This window comes from Apodemus sylvaticus, chromosome 7 (genome assembly GCF_947179515.1).
Source record: "Apodemus sylvaticus chromosome 7, mApoSyl1.1, whole genome shotgun sequence".
In the NCBI taxonomy this organism is placed as follows: domain Eukaryota; kingdom Metazoa; phylum Chordata; class Mammalia; order Rodentia; family Muridae; genus Apodemus; species Apodemus sylvaticus.
In genome coordinates, this window is record NC_067478.1 from 42,111,240 (window position 1) to 42,131,123 (window position 19,884).

Sequence of the window (19,884 nt, forward strand, 5' to 3'; positions counted from 1 at the left end):
ATGTCCCTTGACTATTTGTGTTAAAATTTATTTTTGAAAAATCAATACATGAATCTCACACTTCATAAAAATCAAAACCGGGTCTGGCTGGTCAGAAGGCTCAGTGCATAAAGGTATTTGCCGTCAAGCTCAGCAGTTGAGCTCCATCCCCAGGGCCAACAATGGTGTTAAGAGTGAAACAACTCCAGCAGGTTGTCCTCTGACCATGCACATATGCTTTATGGCATGTGGACGTGCACACACAAATAAATAAATCAAAGTCAAATACAACAAATCTTATACATGATTTGTGAAAAACATGGAAGGGCATCTTAAAGGAGCCAGGTCTATTCTGCTAACTACTTTCTATTGTTTTCAAATATCGCAGAACACTACTTTTGCTAATTTATGCTTTCTTCTCTCTGAATTCTAAATATTAACAATTGAAATCTCAGTCAGAAGACAAAGACTGAACTTTCTCAGACCACTGCCCCGTCCTTCAGAGTAATTATCATGATCAGTCCCTAGGTTGACAGGAAGGCGCATTGTAGTCCTCTCACTGCTTCCCACAGAGCTACTACAATGCTTATTTTGGTCTACTTCATTTTTAACAAAAATCCATTCATCCCTAAAAACTCTGACAATGGCAAGTCTCCTACAGTCACATATATAAGTCTTTTAAGTCTTTACTCTCATCCATTTTTTTCTTCCTCTCAGTCCTCCTCACCCCCTTAAGACACTCTTGCTGGACACTGCTCTGCTCTGCTTGGGAGGGTATCGCTCTAGGGCTGGTATCCAGGTCACAGTGAGGTCTGTCTTCCTGAATAAAGAGTGAGCTAGTGGTCTTGTGCACTGCTGACACAGCACACAGCCAGCCTACAGAGCCTACAGAAAGAAGCTACAGAAAGAAGCTACAGAAAGAAGCTACAGAAAGAAGCTACAGAAAGAGCCTACAGAAAGAGCCTACAGAAAGAACTTGACTGACTATGGAACTGAGTATTCAGACTAATTTTCCATAAAAGTTTCTAGTGTTGCTAGGGTCAAGTATTCCCACTATTCCTTTGAATGAGACAGGTTTTGTTGTTGTTCTCTCTCTTTCTCTCTCTTTCTCTCTGTAAGATTTTAGCATCTTCTCTTTATTGCCCATGTTTCTGAAAGGACATACTGAATTTTGTGCAGGTATCTTTTCAGTGATAAGCATGACCTGAAAATTTATTTCTTTCATTGCTAAGAAATTTCTTGTACTATTTCTATATTATTATTATTATTATTATTGTTTTTTCGAGACAGGGTTTCTCTGTGTAACCCTGGCTGTCCTAGAACTCACTCTGTAGACCAGGCTGGCCTCAAACTCAGAAATCTGCCTGCCTCTGCCTCCCAAGTGCTGGGATTACAGGTGTGCGCCACCACCGCCCGATTATTATTCTCCTATGATTTTATTCTTTATTTCTACAAGGAGACATTATCAATTATCACATCCTAATTTTTCATAACATGTTTCATCCATTTTTCATATCTTTAAGCTTATATTTCACTTCAGATATTTACTTCTTTATTTCTGTTACAGAATTAAGATGTAAGAAAACTTTTAATGTTTTAAATGGTCTTTCCCCTCCATCTGGTTTCTACTACTGAATTCTAATATGCAAAATAATATAAAATGGCAGAAATTTTTACTATTTTTACTTTAGGATAAAATGCATACATACATACATGCATGTATATGTGTAATGTGGAGTCTGAAAGAAATGACAAGGTAGAGACTTGTAGGTACATAATCATGGATTTTTGCAAGGAAAATTATTTGACTGCACTACTACTCTAATATGCCATGATTTATTTCCAGTAGAGAACAATACTTTTTAGATTGCAAATTCACAAAGTAAACGAAATTTTTATTCATGCAATGCAGTCAAACCAACATGTGAGTTGCACTTAGAGACAGCAACAACTTAAAAGACATCAAATAATGAAAAACAAAAACAAAGATAAAAACATTCTACAATCTGTGCTTTCTACCCATCCCTAGATTAAAAATATGCGATATTATAATACTCCTTGGATTATAGTGACAGGCCTGAAGTCATAGCTAATTTTTCTATCTCACTCACTCACACTGTTTTGTTTTGTTTTTTTTTTTTTCCCCAGTGCCGAGGGTGAACATGTGGCCTTGTGCATGCAAGGCCAGTGCTCCAGAACTAGTCTTCTAGTCCTAAAAATGTAACCTGTCACAAGTGAGAATCACATTTTAATAAAAACTTCAGACAATAAGTCATTATGTAGAACCGTAGACAAGATTTTATTTCTCCAGTGTAACTTACAGAGAATTTAAAAATCAGCTTGTAGAAAATGAAATAAATAGGCATGCTTTTACCAAGAGAAAAAAAGTATTGCATGTTTAATCATGAATATGATACCTTTGTCCTGGGAGGGGTTTTGCTCTGTCTCCTTTCATTCCATACAAATGCAATGGCAGCCATGAAGTGGACACCATGGTTCATCGAGATGGGTCCCAGTAATTCCAGGATTTGTTGTCGCAAGTTCTAAAACAATGTAAGCATTTTACAAGTAAAATAAAACATAAACATTAATAGCTAGATAAAACATTTAATCAGTAATTGTAGAGATGACTTTAACCATGTTAATAGCTGTCACTGAGTGTAGCAGTACATATTTAGCATTCTGGAGGCTGAGGCAGGAAAATCAGGAGTTCAAGGCAAGCTTGGGCTATTATATATGAAGACCCTGCCTCATAGGAGGAGTAATAACCATGAGTATTTCAATTTAAAACAAAAACCAAAAAAGCTAAGCAAATTATTTGTCACTAAAATGACAATAACTGTAATTAGATACTAGAAAAATACAACTTGAAATTAGGTTTTATTTAGTTAAAAAATGATCCACTATTTTAATTATAATTTAGGAACATCTTTGCCATTAATGCTATAATACACATTGTATGTAATTTTACCTTAGAATTTACTTGTAAATTAGTTTATTAAGTCAAAGATTATGAACTTTTGATATAGTGCTTTACTATGTAGCACAGGCTAGCCTGAAACTTGCCAGGTAGCTCAGGCTGACTTTAAACATAGATTCTCTTATTATCAGCCTAAAATTACTAACATATGCTCTCATAACAGGCCTTGTTATAAAATTTTAAATTCTCTGCACATACTGCTGAACTATTTTCTGGGAATTAGAGGCAGGGAAAGCAGCATGTACTAAAATGTCAATTTAAATGTATTAAATAGTGAAAAAAATTATAACATGTAAAAATGAACTTCAAAAGCATATGAAATAAAAGGTACTAGCCATAGAAGACCAAATAATGTATTAACTCACTTCTATGAAATGTCCAGAAAAAACAACTACATATGGAAAGAAAATGGCTTTGTTGTTGATTAGGGCTGGGGATGGGGACAGTGAGCAGGCACAGGACTTTTTCTGTAATGAGAGAAAACTAGATTGTGACAATTTCACAATTTATAGATTTGCTTAAAGAAACTAGTTTGCATCCCTTAAAATGGTTTACTACTTAATCTATGTGGGGTGCCACATACACTAAGTTAACCACACATTTTGAAAAAATTCCTCAAATAGACACTTATGCTCTACAGACAAAGTGAGAACTGCCTGACCTTTGTGGCTCCCAGATTGATGGTGGTAACAGACGCAGATGCAGCAACCGCCATCTTTTCTGAAGCATCAGCCTGGTGCAGTATGCTCCAAAGCAGAGTTACAGAGGACATGATCATGTGAAGGATTGAGAGAATTCCACTGCGCGCTTCAACCAAGTGTTTCTGGTCTACATTGACCAAAAGCTATTAAGCAAAGGAAAAACAGTTCCTTACTAAGTGAAGCCAGTCTCTAAAAAGACCACAAATATTTATGAAGTCTTACTTGATGATACTGTGTAGTCGGATCCAGCAAGCAGTAATGGATAATGGCTGTGATCCCTTCCAAAAGAGTAAGAATCATATCTGGTGGAATTATTGATGCCACCCACAAGGGCCTGAAAAAAATGTACACAGCAGAAGTTCTATGAAAGCATACTTTAAAATTTAACACTGGTAAATGCCTGGCACATGCCAGATACACAGGAGGCACTCACTAAATATGAAGAGTAATAAAAGAATATGGCCAGAGCTAACTATTTCCTAATCTATAAGTGAGTTGGTCTAACTGCACTAGAGCTCTTTTTGGCTAAAGAACTATATATAAAGTAAACAAATAGAGTCACGGTGACCTTACCCTACTGGGGAATGCCAGGCACAGCAGCTGAGGTTTTCCTAGAGGAACAGCAGACACCAGTCTACTAACTACATTTGCCTAACTAGTCACAGATCAGTTGTGAATACAGCTGAGACACAGAATTTGCCACCAAACCAGGAAGACAACAAATTTAGATGGGCAGAACTACTTTAAAATTTAATTAACTTCAGCTGCAAATTAATTTGTGGTAATATACTAGATAAGGACTGGGAAAACCTTTCTTTTCGCCAGTTGAGGCAAAAGAATATCTAATTAAACTTCAATACTTAAAAGAAAAAAGGACCATTTCTTTTCATCTCTGTCCTAGATCTCTTCTATTCTCAGTAAAATACTAGAGCTTAGCTTTCTTATTTTAAAGATGATATACTATTCATGCTTGATTGCATCCTTGTGGTGGTGCTAGGGATCACACTGAGCGTCTACGCCACTAAATACCACTCATCAGTGTTACACCCTGTGTTCCATTCAAATTGTGACATCTTAGGAGTCATATATATGAAAAATGTCACTAACAACAAAGTTAAAACCAATGCTTATCTATCAGATAACTGTTTTGTACTTGCATTGCTAAATTAACATCTGACTTGATAACAAAACTAAAATCAATTATTACCTACTATCAGATAATCCTGTTTCATATTTGTACTGCTGAATTAGATTATCCAAATTCCTGCACAGCTGTAGTGTCACAGAAACCACGACTCTTTGTAGAACTTTTCCCATGTAAGGCAGAGTAGATGTGATTAAGCCAATCCATTGTGGATGCATCTTACATGCACAGTGCTGATGCAAAGCTCTGATCACTGCACAGAGGAACATGCCTTGACATGTGATTGGCTGAGCGTGTAAATACTGAAGAGAAGTCATGGGCTGATGGGGACTGATATGTTCCAGATCAGACACAACAAAATCAAAACCTGCTTCATTCTCCTCAGGAATAGTCATCACACGATGTTCGAGAACAATCAGCCTCTGAAGCACCCTTAGAAGCTGTGACTGGAGTGTGCTGCCATTGTCAAATTCATCCTCTGAGAAATTGATGAGGCTGTCTTCTGAGAAGCCCTCCTCCACAGCAACCATGTTCTTACCTGCTGTTTTCTCACTGTGCCACTTTTGTACACTGAAGATAGACGACAGCAAACAATGAAGAATCACTTTCTGAACTTTGCACTTCGACAGCATATCAGAGATAAAACTAGGGAAACCCTTTGCAGAGCTCTCTATTACTTTTGCTAGCTCTGTAAAGAGGAGAGTCAAGATTTCTATGCTCATCATCTGCATGTTCCGATTACCTATTAAGTCTTGGGTAGCGACCTTGACATGAGTTGGGTAATGGCTACGCATGTAATATAAGCAGAGGGAAATGAGAATTTCAATGTACATGGAACTCCGGAAGTTATGATTTGAATCCACTGGAATGTGACTATAAAAGTCTTTGCCCATAACAGAGATTCGGTGTCTGGCCAACAGATTCTGAAGCAGAGACAGCTGAGGAGTGTATGCATTATTTACACTTGTTGTTGAAATGGCATTTACAAAAGCAATGGGGTTAGTTTTCAAGATGGATTTGATGGCAGAAAAAGCATACAGAGTCCTCGATGAATCATACAACTGTAGGTACAGGAGCACATGCTGATAGAGAGGATGGATGTTGAAATTGGGAGATTTCCTTGATCCTGGAGAACCCATGTCACTCTCAATTTCAGAAATTTCGCCCTCTCCACAGCTGTACCAGTTCTCTAAGTCCAGGCCGTCACTGAAGAATACATTTGTTTGCTTCAGTTTCTCACTTGCAGCTTTTTTCTTGTCCTCATCTTTTTTTCTGGCAAGTTTTACTTTGGGTTTTGCACCTGGTTGTTTACCTGATTCCTTAACAATTGTTTCTTTCTCTGAGATTTTTTCTGATAATTTTTCTTTGAAGCTAAATTGAATACTACTGTGACTCCTTTGTCTAGATTTGGTTTCTGAGGAAACAGAAGAATCGTTCAGAGTCTGTGCTGTTCCTGCAATGCAAGGTGAGGAACTGTTTCTGGACATCCCAGTGGCTGAGCACTCACAGCCTTCCTCTGTAGATACAGACAGAAACTGAGGGCTGTCATCACTCAGCAAAACATGCTGGCTGTGCTGAGGGGCCTGGTCTTCAAGTTTAGCTGCTTCTTTACCTAGATCTAAATCACTACTCTTTGGGGGCAGAGATTCTATTTCTAATTCAGATGTAACTGATTCAGACTCTGCTTCCAGGCCGCTCACAACTTTACATATCAGGTCAAAGACAACTTGCTGAACATCATCATCTGGGGAGCTTGCCTTTGCCATGTGAGAATCTTCATGAGCATTCACATTTTCAGGATCAACTTCGTAACTAAAGTTGTCTCCAGCAGAAGACTGTGAACACCCAGAGTCAGAGCTCTGAAGTATTTCCATCTGCTGATCTGGGAGGTCAAAGTCGGATACAACCATTGGAATCGTCTCGCTGCTGGTGCTTAGGAGGGAAAGTCTGTCACTCAATGGATTAACAGTGAGACTGAAATTCTCTATTTCATCCATAGTAAGAGGCTTTTCACCATTTCCTTTGGATGCTATGAGGTGCACTTGGCTTACTGGTGTATGACACAAATAGTAAAGGAGGAAAACACAAGGGATTAAGATGACTGAAATATACAAAGCAGGCCAATTAAAAAACTGTAATTATTATGTTCATCATGTATTTATATTCTATTATTAGAATCCCAGTTTATTATTATCTTAGAACTTTTAAGTAAGATGATCATGCAGATGACTATCAGAATTTATAGCTTAATGACAAAGGCACATTTAACAGACAGAACACAAAAAAATTGTACTTTTCCCCCAAAAGAAGATATTATTTAAAATCACAAGTTAAACTTACTTTTTTCTTCTTCTGTGTTACTCCCCTTTACTTATACCAGTCAAAAATTTAAAATAATATATAGCTTAAAGTATCAAAAACCTCCTTGGTTTTAGTACAAATTCAACAAAAAATCATGAACTATGTACCATGTGTTAGATCAGAAACTGAGAGGAATTTAAAATGAGGAGAGGACCACAAACACATTTCTTCATTTCATATCATGCAAGGCAGAACTATGTTATGTTTCAGAAAAGGTATTAAAGTTTGGCTGTATGCATAGTATAGCCAAATGCTCAAAGTCTCAGCACCTCAGGCAAAGCCTGAGACTACTCTCAGAGGAGAAATGAGAGCTCAGCAACAGTTATGGGACAGGCAGGCAAGGTGCCACCTGAATGTCTGTCAACAAGCAGGGCAGTGCAAGTTCTTAGAACATGCACAGGAAGCAGAATAAAAGCTCCGTAAGAACCCAGCACTAGCAGAAACACACTAGATGGGACAGCAGCATGAGAGTGTTGAGACGCAGCTGAGAACGTCCCCGCTTCTCAGCTGAGGAAGCCAAAGTGAGCCTGTGGAACATCAACATGATTAGTAAATATGCTGAGCTCACAAGCTGATCTGTCAAAAAAGAGATATGATATGTGAGTGCCTTTGGGCACTGAATTATGAGCTTGGGTTGCATAGAGGGCTCTCCTCAACAGTTTGTAAAGCATTGACTTCATAACAACAACAGAGAGCAAGCAAGATACACTAGAATTAAGCAAGTCACAATCATGACTACAGCTAATGTAAAAAAGGGAAACTTTGAAAAGTAGATATTATTTACCTTATAGATGATGAACTTACCAAATATAAAGTGTGCATTACATGCCTCTCCATGAAATATCTACTGAGACATTCAGGACTACAAACATAAATTCAAAAGTATTTCCTTAAAAACCTAAAGAGTGTCTCTGACGACAAATTTAACTGACTCCTCCTTTGAGTCACCTTATCAAAGAGATGTAAAAGCTCAGAGATAGCTACTGATGAAGCACACATATACTGACTCAGCTAGATGTGATTCCCACAGATGTGGGAGGGGAATAAGACATGGGAAAAATGCCAGACAAAATTCTCTTGTACTGTTATGATCACATTTCACTTATTTGAATAACTTAAGTGTAATTAGAGGTATTATACTTTGTTATATTTACCATTGTTGCAGGTAAAATTTTGCATGAAATGCTTGTCATTTTCCTCTCCTGGATAACAGGAAGTTTTACTCCAGTAGCGTTCTGCCTGTACACGCTGCACTGAAACCCTCTGAGTTTTTGGATGAAGCAGGAGCAGTAACAATGGTTCCAGCACCCTTGCAATGTCATGCCTTTGTAGCACCTGGTTCAGCCAGGCTTGTCCCACAGAACTTGTAGAACCATCTAGACTAGTAAGGCTATCTAACATGATGAACAGTGACCTAAAATAAACACCAGAAATTAAAACACAGAATAAAACACTTTTAATTATATGAATTTTTCTGTAGTTAATTTTTTGATAGTTAATAAAACATTTCTCTCTTTTTATATAGTCACATTTAAAAATACTTGAAGTATATATTACTTTTACAACACAAATTTTACTTAGTTTTGATTAGTAACAAATTTCACTGATATCATCATACTCTAAAGTTTCTACAATTCAATGCTATTTTCATGATGGGCTATTCTGCTCTTGATTCTCTTCAGGAGACAAAAGGATGCAATTAATTCAAGAAATGACACTCTATAAAAAGTCTGGGATATAGTTTGAAATCAGAATACCCAAGATGCAAACCTGTAGAGACTTGGGTGAGCAAGTTAACTTTAATAGACCTCAACTGACTCATCTGTCAGATTATCACAAGTGGTTGTCAGATTAGAAACTTATTTGTAAAGTACTTGGCTCAAAGTCTAGTTCATTATATGGTTGAACAGATGACTCCTTTGAAGATGGTACTACTGGCTGAAAAATACTGGCTAATCCCAAGCTAGGTTGCATTCACAGTTAGGTTTGTGTCATTTCTATAAGACCTAAAGGTAAGACTGCTATCTTCTGATACTGTATGAATGTGCTCTGGAGTCAAACCCAATATCTAAAGTATGAGTAACTCCAGTTGTTTTTTAATCTAGATATGCATAATCATCTTTGGAGACTAGATCTTTCTGAAACCATGGGAGGCAGAGTTTGCCAGTGTTTCCAGTTAAGGCAGAAATTTAAGAATGACTAATATCAACAGTGTGAATATAGACTCAAAAACTCTGGGTGTGCTGCTGTATCCCTGCCACCATGCAATGGTGCTTAGTACATGACAGGGACTTGATCAGTGGTCCAATGAATGAAAGAAAAGGCACTTGGTTCTCTAGAAATTAGAAATAAAAATCTGATGGTAATAATATGGAGTGTAAAAAATAAATTAATTAATAAAAAAATCTGATGGTTAGATAACACTATCACGTATTTTCATATGACTTAGATTGTCTTCAGAACTAATAACTTCCTATATCCTGCTCTAGCCAAATGACAAATAAAACTAAGAAGAGAAAAATAAAGACATATGACTATAAAATGTGAATATAAAGTCAACCAACCTGTCAAAGGAACGTGCAAAAGATGACTTATTTATGTGGAGATCCCGTGTTAGATGCCAAAGAACTGCAAATTTTGCATGTGCTTCCATCCTTATTTTCTGAGAAACATGGGAGATTAAATTATTTTTCTCTCAACTGAAGATATTAAGTGATTTTAATAAAACCAGCACAACTCTTTATAAGTACCATATTCAATAGCCACAAGTACTCAAGTACACACTGCAATAAACTTTTAGTATATTATGTTACTTAGTAGTATCAAACAAATTATTTGCATAGAGACAGAAATAGTAAACCTAAAGGGTCACTCACCTCTGATGGTTAGTTTTTATTGTGAATTGATATAATCCCAAATTGTCAGGGAAGAACCCCAAATAAGGAAATGCCTAGATAAGACTGGCTTGTAAGCATTGTCTTGATTGATCTAGGAGGGCCCAGCCCATTGTGGGAGGTACTATCCTGAGACAGAGTATTGTAGGCAATCTAAGAAAACTGCCTAAAGCTTGGTTTGGTAGTGTGTAACTGTAATCTCAGCACTCTGGAGGCAGAAGATGGTAGATCTCTGTAGGTTTCAGGCCATCCAGGGCTATATATAGAGAGACCCTGTCTTAAAAAAAAAAAAAAAAAAAAAAAAAAAAAAAAAAAGCAAGCGAGCAAACTAGCTGTACATGTGCCCGTGAGCAGCGAGAGCAGGCTATACAGCAGTGTTCTTCCATGGCTTCTGCTTCATGTTCCTGTTCTGATTTCCCCCAGTCATAGTCTGATCTGGAAAAAACATCTCTCTAGAGTTTAGAGAGTCTTCTATACGTCTCTAGATGTATAGAAGAGTGCTTGCTTTACTTGCGGGCTTGCTACATGCTTTTCTAAGATGTTTGTATTTATATCAACTAACACAAATATGTAAAAATAAATACTGTTTGAACTTTTTCATGGCTATCTTTACTCAGAACTTATAACTATTTGTGAAAAGAAATGTTATATATTAAGAATAACAGGTATATCATTTTTACCTAGATCGTGTCTAGATTTAGAGATAATGTAAGTAAAACACAAGATTTGATCTAAAATTTGATATCTGAACAATTTTGGGAGAATATGGATGGTAAAATAACTTAGAATTTAAACTTTTTTTCTTTAAAACAAACACGATTACTCTCTTTTACTATTATGCTCTGCATGTGCCTTCAGATGCAAGGTGTAATGAGTTTCCTAGAGAGGTTCTTTATCTTTGGCATTATGAGCTTGAGTGTGTGTGTGTATGTATGCAAGCGCATGTGTGACACATGCATGTGTGCATGCGTGTGCAGGATGAGAAGGACTTACCTTATCTTTATGTGTTAACTGCTGACTTACAACATCCTCACAGATGCTAGAAGATGGAACCAAATTATGTAATTGATAAAATAGTTCCACACTCTTCTGATGGTGCTGAGGTGTCCCATCTCCCAGCTGGTCCCATAATGTTAAGGCCACATGCTACAAAAAAGATGCAACAGTGACTACATTATACAGTACTTATAAAAGGAAAACTCGCTGTTCACTTGCTGTTTATCTGGACCCTTAGACGCTTTTGTGACATATTTTTAAAATTTTTCTTTTAGACTTATTTTACATGTGTGACTCTTGCTTGCACATATTTAAGTGTAGCACATATGCCTGGTGCCCATAAAGGCCAGAGCTGTTTGTTGAATCCCTTGTGACTTGAGCTGCAGACAGTTGTGAACACCATTTGGTGCTGGGAATTGAACCTGGGTTCTCTGCAAGGGCAACATGTATCTTAACTACTGAGGCCACCCTCCAGGCTCACACTCCTTTAATACGTCTTTCAAAGTCAGAAATGTAACAGGAAAGAAGTCTTTCTATTACTTTACGGATGTTTAATAAAGCTAACACCAAAACAATATGCCACATTCTCACATCAAATGTAATTTTTATTGATTTTGTTTTTTTAGAGACAGGGTTTCTCTGTATAGCCCTGCCTGTCCTGGTACTCACTCTGTAGACCAGGCTGGCCTCGAACTCAGAAATCCACCTGCCCCTGCCTCCCAGAGTGCTGGGATTACAGGCGTGCGCCACCACTGCTCGGCTCAAATGTAATTTTTATAAATGTATATTCTATAATATTCTGAAATATAATTCATAGTTCAAATATCCTATTTATGAGTGTTTTCTCTTTTCTCCAGTACTGAGAACTAAAATGCAGCCTCAAGCATGCCAGGCAGGTGCATTATAACTCAGCTACGTCAGACTTAGAGCTGCATGTGCTGTCACAGTCTTTGATCTATGCCATTGACAAGAAGGCAAGAGTCTCCAGGGTTTACCATAATATTATAGAATAGACTCAGTCTAGCAGGAGGAAGACCGGGTAAATGACTTGAAATTGGGTTTAAAAACTCCTGAATGCATAAAGAATCAAGCTTTATGAGGCAGTAAGCTCAAAGTCACTTGATGTTCTCTGTAAAGAAATCACCGAAACTACTGTGGTAAATCAGACTGTGCATTATTGTTCTTGAAGGGCACCAGTACACCAAAGGAAATCAAAACACAGAAAGTCAGAACTTGTCGTGGAGTTTTAGGAAAATAAGCATTTGTTTTATAAAAAAAAAAAAAAAAGGATCACATTCACTCACAATGGAAATATCTACTCTATAAACGATCTTTCTTCTTGTTCACTTGAAACTCTTCCCTCCCTGACATCAGTGCCCCAGGTCAAGCATCACACATGTAAGCATTATCTTAGTCATGTATAATCTGGATTTCTTGGCATTTACCTTGAAAAATTCAGTCTTCTCAGCTATATACTTCAGATTGCCCTGTGTGAGGGGAGGTCTAATAACCACAGCCACCCTTCCCTGGTTTGGACTTAAGGGTTGTGCAGGCTCCATGCTGTTGATGTTTTCTCCAGTGACCATAGCAACAGATTGAGTCAGTCCCACCAGGTCCATGACTAGAGACACAGCAACACTCTGAACACTGAAATCACTTGCTTGGCTGCAAGCACTCATCAGAGTCTGGAGCCACTGTGGAGGGTGAGCATGCTCACAGTCTGAAACAAAAAACAGGATTAAATAATTTTATAGCTTTACATTAATTTCAAAATGACGAATAACTCTATTTCAGGCCTTGATTTGTTTTAAACATGGTGTCTCAAATAGTTAGAACTTTAAAAAATAAGCTACCTTTTAAAGATATATACTTTCACGTGCCAAGTAATACAATCTATCTTTCTATCATTAGAAGCACTTTATCAGCAAATATTATGTGAGGACCACTGTCCTAAGCTTGCATATGTAAAAATTAAAGGAAACATGTTACATCATAAGAAAGGAAGGTAGTGAAATTAATGTTAAATCATTTCTCCAGAACTTTCACTTTTTGTCTCTAACTTTCTTGCAAAATGTGAAAGCCACACACATCATGTAACCCCCTAATGGCAACTCTCCCATGACTCCTGCATTCAGGCTGGAGAAATGGCTCACTGAGGAAAGGCACTTGCCACTGAGCCTGAAAACCTGAGTACAATCCCTGGAACCTAAATGGTGGAAGGAGAAACACACACACACACACACACACACACACACACACACACACACACACACAGCATAAAATATTGAAATTTATAAATAGCACAAAGACACATATATACATGCTGCATAAAAAGAGCAGAAACAAACTACCAGTGTCAGGTTTCTCAGAATGTGACTCTGATGTATGGTTTCCTTCTGCAATGTAGACTGGGAAACTTGAGCACTCTAAGAAGAGCTGACAGGCAGCAAGGAAGGCAGAAAGGTATTCTTTTGATGTTTTTGGTGTATGTATGTTTCTTTCTTTTGCATCCCCTTGGGACTCCCTGTCCCATTTTGAAGTTTCTCTTTGTATTTGACTGAGATCTCCCTGATGATCTGCAGCCAAAGCTTGAGGAAAGGAGTCACTGTGAATGACGTAGAGGTTGATAAGTCTGGAAAGAAACTGCTGGACATACTCCAAGCAGCACTGCATTGCAGTCTTCTGTACTGCCTTCCCGCTTCGGCCTGCTGCCCCCTGAGTGAGGGTGGAAGGCGGCTGGATGACGGTTTCCTCAGAACCCACTGTGGATGCTGTTTCTGTCTCCGAGGACGTGCTGCCAATTGGGATGGTAGCTGTCCCCTGTCCATTCAGCTCTCTATCAAGATCATCAGTTCGGTCTGCTTGATACTGTATAAACTCAGTGAAACCACTTTCTGATGATCGGCTACTTGGTGGGTTTTCTCCATCTTCAAATACTTCAGTCGGATTTTCCATAGAAACTGATGCTACCTGCTGATTTCAAACAAAGCAAATGGCTGAGTAGGAACATAGATACTAAGAACTAGAAAGGATGACCCTTTCAAAGAAAGTTGTAGACTCCATACATATAGCTCAAGTTTACAATGAGATCAAAGGAGTTCCTACATTGATTAATATTTTGCTGATAATCAATAGCAAACAGTAATAGGGTTCCAATGAATATATTCAAATAAACTCATTCACAAAGTACTTATTCACTCTATCATAAAATAAGTCTGGCTTTATTTAATGACTTGATTTTTCAGATAAGGTCTTTTCACTTACCCAGGCTCAATTCTAACTAAAACTCTCCTGTCTCAAATAAGTATCAGTAGAGGCATGTATCACCATGCTTGCTAGGTTTCTGAGGTAAAAATATATAGATGTATAAATGTTTAGGATCTATACTCTTGTTTCGAATGACTATTTCATCTTCTTCATGAAAGAAGCTTCCTTAATGTCTAAACAATGTAAAGAATGAAGAATACAAGATTAAAAATCTTGCACTGTAAGTATTAGAAATAAAATCTAATAGAGGATATGTTTGGGGCCAGATGAATGAGTGTCTCTGTTGAAGCATGTCACATGTAATTATATACCCTTACATCTACATTTCTTTAGTGAACAGTTACTCAGCTCATATTATGTTTGGATCATAGATTAGGTAGTAGGACCAGTAGGAACAAAAATCTAGAAAGAGACCATGGTAATACAGACAAAAGACCATTCCTGGAGTAGAGATGGAATTAAGTACTGTCTGGTTTTATTTAAATTAAGTTGTGCATATCATATGTTTGGTTACTAGGATAGAGGATAATTTGAGTAAGATCATAAAATGTTTTCTTATTAATACATGAGCTAAGTATTCTTCTACTTAAAGCTAGGTTTGGCCCAGTATTTCCTGCTTTAGTGAATAATACCACCATTTATTAAAACCAAGAAGATGGAAACCTAAAGTCACTGTTGGTATTTTTCAACTCCTTCCTTTTCTTTTCTTTTAATTAGATATTTTCTTTATTTACATTTCAAATGTTATCCTCTTTCTGGTTTCCCCTCTGAAAGCACCCTATCCCATCGACCATTCCCCCTGCTTGCCAACTCACCCACTCCCGCTTCCCTGTCATGGTATTCACCTATACTGGGGCATCGAGCTTTTCAACTTGACTTACATCCACATCAGTCTGGTGGCTAAGAGTGTGAGTTTTAAGTCAGCTAGGTTTGTGCCATGAACTTGGTAGTCTCCAGACTTCCTAATATGTACACAGCAGTGACCCCTTATCTGCAAGGGACATATCCTAAGACTTCTAGCAGGTGCCTAAAGCTGTGGTTACTACTGAAAACTTCATAACTGACTTTTTTCTATATATACAAACCCATGATAAGGCACAGGAAGAGATTAACAATAGTAATCAGATGCAACAATTCTACAGCAGAGTAAGACTAACATGAATGTGGACTTTCCAAAACAACTTATTGTAGCTCAGTCATTTTTCTTAGGATGATGTGATAGTGTGATGAGAAATGAGATGAATGATGTCTGCACTTTGCTATAGTATTAACATAGCTATTTCATAAGAGTTCTTCAACAAGCACACAGAGTTCATCTGGTAACTAAGAAAAGGAGGTGGATAGATATCAGATCACCTATGCCAGATAAAGGGATGCTTTACATGCTGAACAGGACAATACAAGATTCCATTATGCTACAAGCAACAGCACCACACAATTTAGGACTTACAAATTATTACTAGACTAACATAGGTCCACCATTGACTATTCATGGGCAACTGAAATTATGGAAATGAGAGTGTTTATAAAAAGGACTACTGTACCAAAAATTTCTGTTTGATAGATGGTTTAAGGATTACATGATAGAATATAGAAGGCACCTGGCACAGTACCTAGTGCTCAGTAAGCATACAATGTTAGTGATCTGATCATTCTCACCTATCTTATTACAGTGTCATGTAAGTTTTGTTCCTAAATGTTATTTCTTCATTTACCCACATCCTGTTAGCCCGGCTTAACCCCCCTCTCACCTGCACTACTGCAGGTCTCCCCATATCCATTTTTGTTTCTCAGATCCATATTCCACACTGCAGCCAGAGTAAGTTTCTAAAACATGTATCTTATTTTGGCACTTGCCTTTTTCCCCTTCTTTGTCTTCCCATTCCTCCTAAGACAAAGAATAAAAGCCTTAGTATAGCAGACAAGGCTCTGTTAACCTGGCCCCTGCCTCTCTTAACTGCATCATCAAGTACATGCAGCTCTTTTCTGCCTTAGGCCTTGGCCAGTGTTCCCTCCTGGCACGTGTGTGCTTCTCCACCCCAACAACTCCTCTAGGGTTCCACTCAGATATTTCTGAGAAAACAGTCACTGACTCCCAGCTAGGCCAAGTCACCCTCTGACTCTCCATCCTGCATTCCTACCCTGAATTTGTCCCCACACTAATAACTATACATATTAACTCAACTGTAATTCAATGTGTAAACCCTTGTTTAATGTGTCTCTTAGCTTGAAAGAAAGGGGTGAAAAGTGCAAAGACGGTACAGCAGCTCCTAAAAGATACTGAATGAACAAAGACGTTTCTATGTTCAAAGACAGAAAACTGAAGTTTGGGGAGGTTAGAATAAACTTGCCCAAGGTTGCAGCAGTAGAGCTGACTGGTTAGTGAGGAGCATGGAGATGGTGATTTCTAGTGACCACAGCATTACTATGCACAGCACAAATTTTCATAGGATGGTGCCAACGTCTAGAAGCTAGCAACTGAACTTATTTGCTTATCAACTTTTATTATCAAATTTAGGCTTATTTCCTTTCTCTTTTGAAAGACTATTCACCATCTAAAATGATGTACTTTTTTTTTTTTTTTTACAAAAAAAGACTTATTCAAATAATAAAACTATCAATTGCTTATTCCTATGAAATTATTTTTGTATTAATAAAAAAGATGACACTAAGGTAATAAAATTTAATCTATAAATCTAATTAAATACATGCATAATAGTTATGGTTTAGGCTGCATTATGTGGCTATATAATTACATTATGATAAATTTCTTTCTAAAAATAGAAAGGGTATTTTGGACATTTGAGTAGACACTCAATGCAATATTATAAAAAGTACCAAGTGCCACGGGGCCAAACTAGGCTTACAACTGTTAGAAGCAGCAGTTCTTCACATACATTTCAAAAAAAGTAGAATACAGAAAATAGCCTCAACCTGAAAATATTATCAGTTTTCATATGTCCAAGATTTTACCATTGTACGTGAGGGGAAAACATACATGCTGGCAGCAGGAGAGAGGAGGAGGGCATGAATGGAAGATGGATAAATGTGGGAGGATAGTTGAGGTTAACAAGTCATTATTTTTTAGACCGTTTTATTTAATTGTGCTGCATTTAGTTGAATCCTATAGCATTTATCATACCTCAAGATCATCAATAAAGACCTTCAGATATTTATGTAAATTTTCACATATTGAACATGTTACTGGAAAAAATGGTGTGTCTTGTATAATTCCCATAAATCTTATTCAGCTGTAACATTAATTAAATGCCTTTTAGTTTTATTTCTAAGAAAACTCTTGAAGCACAATGTAAGGACAACAACAAAAGAACTTTCCTATACATGATAGAGACAGAATATATTATATGTACGTGATGGGCTGGAAGGCATTAGTAAAATGCTTTTGGTTTATGTAGTATAACCCAAATATACCTAAACTTAGTAAAAGCTCCTAGTTTCATTGCATTATCGAGGATACATTTGTATAGAATGAGAAAAACCTTTCAGGATTAACAGCTGTTGGAAAAGGTTGTACATACACCCTCAAGTTTTATTTTGCAGGGCAGAAAAATAGGTTATCTAATGAAAAGAGGCAATTATACAGCCCCACAATTGTAAATAAAAAAAACCCTGATTCCCCAAGAATTTTTGAATACTTATATTTACATAGTGCCAATGTGACCATATTTAATGCAATTAATATGTAATTCAAATGAGTATCTTTGTTCATACTTTACTAGATCTATTTTTTTTTATTTTTACAGTTATTTTCTGTGTACATAGGTTTGTGTGTGTGTGTATGTGGAGGTCACAGCACAATGCTGTGAGTCAGTTCTTCCTTTCTATCCTGTGGATTCTGAGGATTTAACTCAGGGCATCAGCTTGACGGCAAATGCTTTTACTCACTGCATTATCTTCTGGCCTTTCTTAGATATTTTAATGTAATCCGAAAATAATTAAATCACTGATTTTTCTATAAGAATTGCATTGGAATTAAAGTGTGTCAATGGTCCAAGACATTAAAATTATATAATACAAGATTAGATATTACAGATATGTGTTTATATATAAAAAAAGTTTAATTTTACTAAATTTTAAAGAAAGTATTGAACAAATGGGTACTTAAAAACAAAAAAAGGTTCTAAATTTCAAGAAAATCATGCTAATTTTTTGGTGTAATGAAAGAATCAAAAAATTTTATACATAAACCTCTTACACAAATAGGTGATGCCTATATGTTTACTGGATACTTACAAAGCAGCAAATGTGGTTTAGTCACTCAGGTTTCAAAGTTAAAATAAAAAGAATAACATAGCTATTATTAAACAAAGCATGTTTGGAACAACTTAGGGATGACTGTAATTTTCATATATAAATTTTATAAAACCAATAGAGATCAAGGATTCTTGATAAAAATTCAAGTTGTATAAAGATGCTCTAAAAATAATAAAATGTTCAGTATGTTTTGAGGATAGTACAAAAAGCTGAAGGATGTTGTTTTCCTAACATCAATTTTATATATATTACATAGTAAAATAATAATACATTTGTTATATTGGGCTAAGTAAAACTTTAAATTTTGAAAATTTCTATGTATTTTTCTTCTGCCACAAAATACTAACATAGGCAGTCAAACTATACAATGACCACAACCACTTTGATCTTAGAAAGATTCAATGATATTCAAATGACTTTACTTAAAAATATTCTACCCTGGAAAACATAACTCATCTGATACCAAAAACTCCAGCTGAAATTACCTTTTTGTCTTCCCATTCTTTGACTGTACTGTTCTGCCCACTTGGAAACTGTACCACACCTCCAGTGCTAGCAGACAACAGCGGGGGCTGAACCTTGCTAAGGATCTTTGAGCAGAGTCTTAAAGAATCTGTGAGCTCAGATAAGCGCAATGTCTGGAGATGGCTTGTCAAGGCAGAAATCATTCTGAGCAGTAACTGGGGCAGGTGTTCTGTCTGGATTTCAATATAAGTCTCCTGAAAATAAAAGAAAGTTTAAAATTTTAACGTATAATATAAAAGTCATAGTTATTTTATTTTAATCTATACAAGGCTATATTTTTGCTCATGTTTTATGGGTATCATGCTTTCAATTCAAAGAGTTCATTGGCATTTTAATACTGATGACTTATAAAATCTCTATTCCTAGGTCTGTAGAGTTAGCTTAGTGTATAAAGTGCTTGCTATGCAAGCATGAAGACCCAAGTTCGGATCCCTAGCACCCACATTAAAGCCAGGTGAGGTGGTGTACATCTGATAAAAGGGCTAGGGGACAAGGAGTTAGGCAGATTCCTGAAGGGCAATAATCAACCACTTTAGTCTAATTGGCAAGCTTCAGGGACCCTGTCTCAAAAAATAATGTGGAGAGTGATTAGGGACGATACACCCAATATTGACCTCTGGTCTCCACAGGCACAGAAATGGGGAAAAACATCGTCACATACCCCCCCACCCACAAATTCCCAATCCAAGTACATCAAGCATATATAACGGAATAACCCAGTTTTATGTGCTATATTACTGAGATTCTAATGGAAGTGAATAC

The 19,884-nt window shown here is 36.9% G+C and overlaps 1 protein-coding gene across 6 annotated transcripts in view; it reads right to left on the reverse strand.

Annotated features, from left to right (window-relative positions):
* Positions 1-19,884, reverse strand: part of Dop1a (DOP1 leucine zipper like protein A) — a 101,582-nt gene that overhangs the window by 26,811 nt on the left and 54,887 nt on the right. For 4 of the 6 annotated variants that reach the window (XM_052187708.1, XM_052187705.1, XM_052187706.1 and 1 more), the window contains 10 exons: positions 19,083-19,316; positions 13,407-14,028; positions 12,501-12,775; positions 11,053-11,205; positions 9,730-9,827; positions 8,320-8,579; positions 4,868-6,854; positions 3,883-3,994; positions 3,621-3,803; positions 2,397-2,522 (listed from right to left, as the gene is read on the reverse strand). In XM_052187708.1, the coding sequence (XP_052043668.1) occupies positions 2,397-2,522; positions 3,621-3,803; positions 3,883-3,994; positions 4,868-6,854; positions 8,320-8,579; positions 9,730-9,827; positions 11,053-11,205; positions 12,501-12,775; positions 13,407-14,028; positions 19,083-19,316 (4,050 nt within the window). The remainder of the gene's footprint in view (positions 1-2,396; positions 2,523-3,620; positions 3,804-3,882; positions 3,995-4,867; positions 6,855-8,319; positions 8,580-9,729; positions 9,828-11,052; positions 11,206-12,500; positions 12,776-13,406; positions 14,029-19,082; positions 19,317-19,884) is intronic. The other 2 variants (XM_052187710.1, XM_052187707.1) reach the window with 1 other exon arrangement.